At 31.7% G+C, this 12218-nt stretch overlaps 1 protein-coding gene across 2 annotated transcripts in view; it reads right to left on the minus strand.

Moving 5' to 3' along the window:
• The window catches only part of LOC144449962 (RNA-binding protein, mRNA-processing factor 2a-like), a 287300-nt gene that overhangs the window by 103866 nt on the left and 171216 nt on the right, over positions 1–12218 (minus strand). For both annotated transcript variants that reach the window (XM_078140529.1, XM_078140528.1), the window contains 2 exons: positions 8484–8546; positions 4910–5057 (listed from right to left, as the gene is read on the minus strand). In XM_078140529.1, coding sequence (XP_077996655.1) covers positions 4910–5057; positions 8484–8546 — 211 coding nt within the window. The remainder of the gene's footprint in view (positions 1–4909; positions 5058–8483; positions 8547–12218) is intronic.

Raw genomic sequence — 12218 nt, forward strand, 5'->3', positions numbered from 1 at the left:
GTCAGACTATTACAATAGATTATTTCTATTAAAGTCAGACTATTACAATAGATTATTTCTATTAAAGTCAGACTATTACAATGGATTATTTCTATTAAAGTCAGACTATTACAATGGATTATTTCTATTAAAGTCAGACTATTACAATAGATTATTTCTATTAAAGTCAGACTATTACAATAGATTATATCTATTAAAGTCAGACTATTACAATGGATTATTTCTATTAAAGTCAGACTATTACAATAGATTATTTCTATTAAAGTCAGACTATTACAATGGATTATTTCTATTAAAGTCAGACTATTACAATAGATTATTTCTATTAAAGTCAGACTATTACAATAGATTATTTCTATTAAAGTCAGACTATTACAATGGATTATTTCTATTAAAGTCAGACTATTACAATAGGATTATTTCTATTAAAGTCAGACTATTACAATAGATTATTTCTATTAAAGTCAGACTATTACAATAGATTATTTCTATTAAAGTCAGACTATTACAATGGATTATTTCTATTAAAGTCAGACTATTACAATAGATTATTTCTATTAAAGTCAGACTATTACAATGGATTATTTCTATTAAAGTCAGACTATTACAATGGATTATTTCTATTAAAGTCAGACTATTACAATAGATTATTTCTATTAAAGTCAGACTATTACAATAGATTATTTCTATTAAAGTCAGACTATTACAATGGATTATTTCTATTAAAGTCAGACTATTACAATAGGATTATTTCTATTAAAGTCAGACTATTACAATAGATTATTTCTATTAAAGTCAGACTATTACAATGGATTATTTCTATTAAAGTCAGACTATTACAATAGATTATTTCTATTAAAGTCAGACTATTACAATAGGATTATTTCTATTAAAGTCAGACTATTACAATGGATTATTTCTATTAAAGTCAGACTATTACAATAGATTATTTCTATTAAAGTCAGACTATTACAATAGATTATTTCTATTAAAGTCAGACTATTACAATGGATTATTTCTATTAAAGTCAGACTATTACAATAGATTATTTCTATTAAAGTCAGACTATTACAATAGATTATTTCTATTAAAGTCAGACTATTACAATGGATTATTTCTATTAAAGTCAGACTATTACAATAGATTATTTCTATTAAAGTCAGACTATTACAATAGATTATTTCTATTAAAGTCAGACTATTACAATGGATTATTTCTATTAAAGTCAGACTATTACAATGGATTATTTCTATTAAAGTCAGACTATTACAATAGATTATTTCTATTAAAGTCAGACTATTACAATAGGATTATTTCTATTAAAGTCAGACTATTACAATGGATTATTTCTATTAAAGTCAGACTATTACAATAGATTATTTCTATTAAAGTCAGACTATTACAATAGATTATTTCTATTAAAGTCAGACTATTACAATAGGATTATTTCTATTAAAGTCAGACTATTACAATGGATTATTTCTATTAAAGTCAGACTATTACAATAGATTATTTCTATTAAAGTCAGACTATTACAATAGATTATTTCTATTAAAGTCAGACTATTACAATAGATTATTTCTATTAAAGGTCAGACTATTACAATAGATTATTTCTATTAAAGTCAGACTATTACAATAGATTATTTCTATTAAAGTCAGACTATTACAATAGATTATTTCTATTAAAGTCAGACTATTACAATAGATTATTTCTATTAAAGTCAGACTATTACAATGGATTATTTCTATTAAAGTCAAACTATTACAATAGATTATTTCTATTAAAGTCAGACTATTACAATGGATTATTTCTATTAAAGTCAGACTATTACAATGGATTATTTCTATTAAAGTCAGACTATTACAATAGATTATTTCTATTAAAGTCAGACTATTACAATAGATTATTTCTATTAAAGTCAAACTATTACAATAGATTATTTCTATTAAGGTCAGACTATTACAATAGATTATTTCTATTAAAGTCAGACTATTACAATAGATTATTTCTATTAAAGTCAGACTATTACAATAGATTATTTCTATTAAAGTCAGACTATTACAATAGATTATTTCTATTAAAGTCAGACTATTACAATGGATTATTTCTATTAAAGTCAGACTATTACAATGGATTATTTCTATTAAAGTCAGACTATTACAATAGATTATTTCTATTAAAGTCAGACTATTACAATAGATTATTTCTATTAAAGTCAGACTATTACAATAGATTATTTCTATTAAAGTCAGACTATTACAATAGATTATTTCTATTAAAGTCAGACTATTACAATGGATTATTTCTATTAAAGTCAGACTATTACAATGGATTATTTCTATTAAAGTCAGACTATTACAATGGATTATTTCTATTAAAGTCAGACTATTACAATGGATTATTTCTATTAAAGTCAGACTATTACAATAGATTATTTCTATTAAAGTCAGACTATTACAATAGATTATTTCTATTAAAGTCAGACTATTACAATAGATTATTTCTATTAAAGTCAGACTATTACAATAGATTATTTCTATTAAAGTCAGACTATTACAATAGATTATTTCTATTAAAGTCAGACTATTACAATGGATTATTTCTATTAAAGTCAAACTATTACAATAGATTATTTCTATTAAAGTCAGACTATTACAATGGATTATTTCTATTAAGGTCAGACTATTACAATAGATTATTTCTATTAAAGTCAGACTATTACAATAGATTATTTCTATTAAAGTCAGACTATTACAATAGATTATTTCTATTAAAGTCAAACTATTACAATAGATTATTTCTATTAAGGTCAGACTATTACAATAGATTATTTCTATTAAAGTCAGACTATTACAATAGATTATTTCTATTAAAGTCAGACTATTACAATGGATTATTTCTATTAAGGTCAAACTATTACAATAGATTATTTCTATTAAAGTCAGACTATTACAATAGATTATTTCTATTAAAGTCAAACTATTACAATGGATTATTTCTATTAAAGTCAGACTATTACAATGGATTATTTCTATTAAAGTCAGACTATTACAATAGATTATTTCTATTAAAGTCAGACTATTACAATAGATTATTTCTATTAAAGTCAAACTATTACAATAGATTATTTCTATTAAGGTCAGACTATTACAATAGATTATTTCTATTAAAGTCAGACTATTACAATAGATTATTTCTATTAAAGTCAGACTATTACAATAGATTATTTCTATTAAAGTCAGACTATTACAATAGATTATTTCTATTAAAGTCAGACTATTACAATAGATTATTTCTATTAAAATCAGACTATTACAATAGATTATTTCTATTAAAGTCAGACTATTACAATAGATTATTTCTATTAAAGTCAGACTATTACAATAGATTATTTCTATTAAAGTCAGACTATTACAATGGATTATTTCTATTAAAGTCAGACTATTACAATAGATCATTTCTATTAAAGTCAGACTATTACAATGGATTATTTCTATTAAAGTCAGACTATTACAATGGATTATTTCTATTAAAGTCAGACTATTACAATGGATTATTTCTATTAAAGTCAGACTATTACAATAGATTATTTCTATTAAAATCAGACTATTACAATAGATTATTTCTATTAAAGTCAGACTATTACAATAGATTATTTCTATTAAAGTCAGACTATTACAATAGATTATTTCTATTAAAGTCAGACTATTACAATAGATTATTTCTATTAAATTCAGACTATTACAATAGATTATTTCTATTAAAGTCAGACTATTACAATAGATTATTTCTATTAAAGTCAGACTATTACAATAGATTATTTCTATTAAAGTCAGACTATTACAATAGATTATTTCTATTAAATTCAGACTATTACAATAGATTATTTCTATTAAAGTCAGACTATTACAATAGATTATTTCTATTAAAGTCAGACTATTACAATGGATTATGTCTATTAAGGTCAGACTATTACAATAAAAGTTGTAGCAACAAACTTCATAGGACAGGTGCGTATTATTATGGTTGATGTATGTATCATATTATACAAAATTTGTAGCTTGCATTTTTAAGATATAGCCTAGTTACCTAAATCATTAATTATGCAAATATTTCATGAAAACTGTAAACTATATCAACATATTTTATAGGACATATGTGCTTTGTTATGGTTAATGTATGTACTAAATTGTATTGAAATTAAAGTATGCATTCTTATGATATATCTTAATTACCGAAAATCATTAATCATGCAAATTAGTTATTAGCACTGTAAGGTACATCAACAACTTTATACTAGTTATCTCATGGGACAGACGAATGGGACCCAACGTAGTAGCCCCCATTGGGCTTCGCCCTTTGGGGGCTAATAACTACATTTATCTTGAGTGAACGCACATTAATTGGATAATCTTGACTTGTTGTACCCAACTTACGGCTGTTGTAATAACTGTGCTACAAACTCATAGTTGCGATCATATCTGATGGTACTCAGCATCAGTGAAATTTTTAGCAAGGTTTGTAAGTCATTATTTTCTGTTCATATCATTCAAATTTTGTCTGTACAATCACAAAATTAAATTTCAGCAACAAGAACTGAACTTGTCTAAGTCAGTTTTTGGTGTAGGTATCATGCCAAGTCATTGTATATAACATGGTATGCAATCTGATTGGTTGTAGTGTTGATGTACAAAGCCACTGTGATGAATAATGTATGTGAATGGAACCATGCCTCTTGGACGGTGCTGTAAACGTGCAATGGTGCAATAGCATCTTAGATATTGTTTATTATTAATCTACCCTTACTTACCTGTGTCATATTTCGCTAGACTGAGGGGGTTGGGTCAAAGGTGATGAGGTGAAAGATGAAAGGTGAATGGTGAATGGTGAAGTGCATAATACTTACAAGGTTCTCTTGGTGTAAGATGTGGTCCAAGTGCCTGGTGTGAGTTGGGCGGCTGAGGTGACGCCTGTTTGGGTTTGCTAACTTTCGTGTTGGATTTTGCAAATTCTAGCCGTAATGTCTGTGGAATATCGGGATCAAAGCGTACTCCCTGTGGGTGTCAAAATAAAGTGACTTGTCAAAAAGCTTTAAAGCACATGCTTAGCCTTGTGAGAAGGGGTCATGGCCCCTGTGTACTTTATGGCCACATTAACAAAAAAAATTGTTTCTGTGATGGTTTATGTGCATTAATATTAATACTCTATTAGATTGCCATACTAAAAGAACATTTGTTGACTTCTATATGTGAAAATGACATGGCCAATGTATATTTGATGATCAAATTAACACAAATAAAAGTTGTTATTTTATACTTACTACAAACCATTCTAAAGACAACAATAATAGTTGTATCCTGTATTGCTTCCAATGCAACATAATAAAGAGTACATACAATAAATCAATGTATTAATTACAACCTAGATATATTACTTTGTCCAAATTGACAGAGCACTTCACTCAGTCATGATGGGCTTTGTCTACATTTGTCTATATCTATATTTTTGTTCCAAAAATAAAGTTTCAGTGTAATTTATATGTTTATGTGATTGACATGATTTCTGTGCCACTTTATTCCTACATACAATGTAGTACAATTGGTAAAACCATAACATGCTGCATATTATTTCTATTAAAGTCAGACTATTACAATAGATTATTTCTATTAAAGTCAGACTATTACAATGGATTATTTCTATTAACCCTTTGAACCCTAAAGGCCGGTATACCGGCCTATTGGAGTTTGACTTTATATCCGAAAGGCCGGTATACCGGCCGTATCGCCTAGCAATATAACAGCCAATCAAACAGCCCGTTACTACACGTGTTTGGCATCCAAACATAGTGATGACGTATAGTGCCGCCATTGTTAACGTCGCTGTGTATTACTTTATCGGACCTCGCTCTTCAAAAATGCCTCGTAGATGTATTACAAATGCTCAAGTGCTGCAAGATGTGTTGAGTTCGGATGAGGAAAATGTGCACGGTAACAATTATGGCCATGATAGTGATTTATCAAGTGAGCATTCTAGTGTAAACGGCGATTTCTGCCACGTTGATTCAGCTACTTCAAATGTTTCAGACGATGATAATTTAGACCTAGCACCTGTTGGCAGAGGGTGTGGCAGAGGGAGGGGGTCGTGGTAGGGGAGGTGGGTGTGGCAGGGGGTGTGGCAATGGAAGGGGACATACTGGAGCTCAAAGGAGAACATTTTTCCCTCCCCTATAGGTTGGACAGTCAGTTTTTATCATTTATTTATCATTTATTCATGTTTACACCTAATAAAATATATACGGGCAGACAAATATGATTTCAGAAAGAATATGATATTTCGGAACAGTTACCCTGGGGAGCTCAGGGTATACGTCACGTTACGCTGGGGAGCTTAGGGTTCAAAGGGTTAAAGTCAGACTATTACAATAGATTATTTCTATTAAAGTCAGACTATTACAATAGATTATATCTATTAAAGTCAGACTATTACAATAGATTATTTCTATTAAAGTCAGACTATTACAATGGATTATTTCTATTAAAGTCAGACTATTACAATGGATTATTTCTATTAAAGTCAGACTATTACAATAGATTATTTCTATTAAAGTCAGACTATTACAATAGATTATTTCTATTAAAGTCAGACTATTACAATGGATTATTTCTATTAAAGTCAGACTATTACAATAGATTATTTCTATTAAAGTCAGACTATTACAATAGATTATTTCTATTAAAATCAGACTATTACAATAGATTATTTCTATTAAAGTCAGACTATTACAATAGATTATTTCTATTAAAGTCAGACTATTACAATGGATTATTTCTATTAAAGTCAGACTATTACAATAGATTATTTCTATTAAAGTCAGACTATTACAACAAATTATTTCTAAGGCTACATACGAAATCTTTGCTGATTGCCAAGGTGTACAGGGATTTGCTAGTCAGGGTCATGGGAGCACTAGGGGATGGCTCACAGGGTGCAGTGAGTACAGATTTTTCTATTTGGCAATACACAAGGGGAAGCAGAGGGACACCAAAAACTACACAAAAAGGTGGGTATTTGTCTGTACTGTCTGTCTTGCAAACTTCAAAGACCTTTCAAACAGGGGATCATATGTTGAAATCAGTGACCCAGTTTATAGATTGACCAATACCAGGCTATGTACCATGTCTATAGATTCATGAGGGGAACATCGCCTTTACCGGCAAAGTGCAATTCTTGCGATCATAACATTAGGATACATTGTGCACCATACATTGACGATGTTACATGTGGTATATGGACATCAGGTATGGGAATTTGCTATTTAAGTATCTCTATGCTTAATTTTTCAAAAAATTATTTAACTAACTATGGAACGAGAAAAACTGTGATTCCGAGTGCAAGGTTACTTTCAAGGAGTGAATCGTTTGAGACAAGGGACGTTATCAGCTGTTACAACTTTTATAATCCTATTACAGTTGACATTACAAAGAGATTTAGAGATTGTCAACAACCCAACTTGCCTATTGATGAATTCGGGTTATCCGTAGTTTGGTTTTACCAAGGCGTTTCCGACATGGACCAATCCGAGCCTAGTCTATAGATTGACCAATCTCAGCCTATTGACCAATCCCAGCCTATGTACCATGTCTATAAGTTGACCAATCCCAGTACCATGTTTATAGATTGACCAATCCCTGCCTAGTCAATAGATTGACCAATCCCAGCCTATGTACCATGTCTATAGATTGACCAATCCTAGCCTAGTCTATAGATTGACCAATCCTAGCCTATGTACCATGTCTATAGTTTGACCAATCCCAGCCTATGTACCATGTTTATAGATTGACCAATCCCAGCCTAGTCTATAGATTGACCAATTACAGCCTATGTACCATGTCTATAGATTGACCAATCCTAGCCTATGTACCATGTCTAAGTTTGACCAATCCCAGCCTATGTACCATGTCTATAGATTGACAATCTCAGCCTATATATGTACCATCTATAGATTGACCAATCCCAGCCTATGTACCATGTCTATAGATTGACCAATCACAGCCTAGTCTATAGATTGACCAATCTCATCCTGTGTACCATGTCTACAGATTGACCAATCCGAGCCTACTCTATAGATTGACCAATCTCAGCTTGTGTACTATGTCTACAGATTGACCAATCCCAGCCTATGTACCATGTCTATAGATTGACCAATCCAAGCCTATGTACCATGTCTACAGATTGACCAATCCCAGCCTATGTACCATGTCTATACATTGACCAATCCCAGCCTACGTACCATGTCTATAGATTGACCAATCCCAGCCTATGTACCATGTCTATAGATTGACCAATCCCAGCCTATGTACCATGTCTATAGATTGACCAATCCCAGCCTAGTCTATACATTGACCAATGTTGAAATATTATGCTGCATGATAGAACATTTCATTATAGAAGAAATTAAGGGACACTGTCAGAGTCTTTACCTGTAGTGCTTGTTTAGCTCCTTCAGCTCCAGCTCTTGTTTCAAATGTAACAAAACCTACTGGCTAAAAAATATGAAATATACACAATTAGAAGAATTAATATTAAACTTTAACTGATTTGAAATGATCTCATTCTTCAGGGATACATACATGTACTAGGGATCGATACAAATAACAGTCTGAAATCATTACATTTTACTTTTAAGTGTACAATTTCTAACATCAGGATAAACAGGCTGTGTAACAATTATCAATTATCATCATCATATAACATCATGTACAAACTGATCTTTCAAAATGAAACAACTTACTCATTACGCTGGCAAGCTTAGCACACCAAATTAGATCAAATTTAGGCTGAAATTTCTTTAGTGTATATCCATTGGTGTTTCTAAATTAATTGACAGACTAAACAAAGCGACATAAAATAACATGTGAGGATGGCACCTTACCAAAAGAAAACACACGAGCCTTTAATTGAAAACATGCATAGTCCCCAACTAGTATGTTTTAATATGGCAAACTTAAAGTGCAAACACGAAAGGTCATGAGGTACAAACATTTATTGACCAATTTGCTATTTGACCTTGAATATAGAGATGAAAGGCAAAGGTCAAGGTATGGAAAGAAAGCTGACCTTTGGGATATAGACATTTAAATGGTGTCTATGTTTATTCAACATCTTGAGTTAACAGAGAAAGAAAGAAAGATTTTGATAATTTCAATTGAAAATGTTTGTCATGGTCAAAGGTCAATGTCTCAGTAGACATCATTGACAATATGAGAGTAGACACTTAGATGTTGTTTGTTCACATGCGTTATATGTACCAAACTTTTGGTGGTAACAATCGAAATATGTTTGTGTATATGGCTGCCATTTTATTATTCAGGTGAAGGTCGTGATGTGCATATGCCTCACATTGTAAAAACCAAGACATGATTAAAATATCAATTGGAATATTTGATTTAAAAAGTTCTGAAGGTTTAGCTTTTTGACATTGAAAAAACCTTTCAATGTCAAAGCTCAGGGTTTTAAAAGAAAGCTCATGTTTGATATATGGGTATAGGCACCATTATAGATTTGGCAATTCATCAATATTTCATTTGGACATAAAACAAAGTGGCGTGCATATGTCTCACATAGTTATAATGTTACCTTTATGCCAGGTTTGGTTGAAATCAGGTGGTGCAGCCAGAGATTTTAAGGGTGAATGCACACACACACACACGCATGCATGCATGGACGGATAGACAGAACCCAAAATACAAGTCCCCTCTGGATGGTGATTTCATTGATTACATCATTACAATTGTCTATGCATACTACTAGCCATCGTATGAACTATAAAAAATCATTAATTATGCAAATAAAATATTAAAACTAAAAGCTATAATATCAAACTTATATGGTACATGAACTGTTACCATCAATGTGTGTACCAAATTATATTTAATTTGAAAGGTGCATTCTTATAAGCTATGGCCTAATTTCTGAAAATTGTTAATTATGCAAATGACTGATTAAAACTAAGGGTTACATCAGTAAGCTTTATGGGACATGTGCAGCATGCTATCATGAATGTATGTACCAAATCATATGGAGCATGAAGCTTGTACTCTTCATGTACATCCTAATTACTGAAAATTATTAATTATGCAAATGACTCATTACAACTAAAAGCTACATCAACATTCTTTTCAAGACATGTGTTTTTTGTTTTGTTTGAAACATGTATCAAATGATATTGAATTTGAAGTGTGCATCCTTAAGTTATAGTCTATCATATTACTGGAAATCAATAATTATACAAATGAATCATTAAAACTGCAAGCCAATATTATCAAACTTTATATCGTACATGCACTTTTGTTATCATCAATGCCTACGGTATGTACTAAATTATATTGAATTTGAAAGAGTGCTTTTTTCATATACAGCCTTAGATTACCGAAAAATATTAATTATGCAATTACCTCATTAGTATTCATGGGATATTTACTAAAACCTAACCATTATCCTAAACATCATTTGAATTGAGCCAGTCGTTTTTTTGAGAAAAGGATGACACAGACATACAGGCAGACACACAGACACATATACAGACATACAGGCAGACACACAGACACAATTATACAGACATACAGGCAGACACACAGACACATATACAGACATACAGGCAGACACACAGACACATATACAGACATACAGACAGACACACAGACACAATTATACAGACATACAGGCAGACACACAGACACAATTATACAGACATACAGGCAGACACACAGACACATATACAGACATACAGGCAGACACACAGACACATATACAGACACACAGACACATATACAGACATACAGACAGACACACAGACACAATTATACAGACATACAGACAGACACACAGACACAATTATACAGACATACAGGCAGACACACAGACACATATACAGACATACAGGCAGACACACAGACACATATACAGACATACAGGCAGACATACAGACACATATACAGACATACAGGCAGACACACAGACACATATACAGACATACAGGCAGACATACAGACACATATACAGACATACAGACAGACACACAGACACATATACAGACATACAGGCAGACACACAGACACAGACACATATACAGACATACAGGCAGACACACAGACACAATTATACAGACATACAGGCAGACACACAGACACATATACAGACATACAGGCAGACATACAGACACATATACAGACATACAGGCAGACACACAGACACACATACAGGCAGACACACAGACACATATACAGACATACAGGCAGACACACAGGCAGACACACAGACACATATACAGACATACAGGCAGACACACAGACACAATTATACAGACATACAGGCAGACATACAGACACATATACAGACATACAGGCAGACACACAGACACATATACAGACATACAGGCAGACACACAGACACATATACAGACATACAGGCAGACATACAGACACAATTATACAGACATACAGGCAGACATACAGACACATATACAGACATACAGACAGACATACAGACATACAGGCAGACATACAGACACAATTATACACACATACAGGCAGACACACAGACACATATACAGACATACAGGCAGACATACAGACACAATTATACACACATACAGACAGACATACAGACACATATACAGACATACAGACAGACACATATACAGACATACAGGCAGACATACAGACACATATACAGACATACAGGCAGACACACAGACACATATACAGACATACAGGCAGACACACAGACACATATACAGACATACAGGCAGACACACAGACACATATACAGACATACAGGCAGACATACAGACACATATACAGACATACAGGCAGACATACAGACACATATACAGACACACAGACACATATACAGACATACAGACACATATACAGACATACAGACAGACATACAGGCAGACACACACACATATACAGACATACAGGCAGACACACAGACACATATACAGACAAAGACAGTTAACACACACACGCAGACATTTTGTCCCTTATAAATATAATGAACCATAATTTCACTGTTGCTAAGGGCATGGCCATGGTTACTAGGGCCAGTTGTATCAATTTTTTTAAACAATAACTGCAGAGTTACACCTACAGAAACATCCCCACCAAGTTTCAGCCCCATTCACCATGTACAAATATCATAGTTTTCTTAAT

The sequence above is a fragment of the Glandiceps talaboti genome, chromosome 19 (assembly GCF_964340395.1).
Source record: "Glandiceps talaboti chromosome 19, keGlaTala1.1, whole genome shotgun sequence".
NCBI classification, from domain to species: Eukaryota; Metazoa; Hemichordata; class Enteropneusta; family Spengelidae; genus Glandiceps; species Glandiceps talaboti.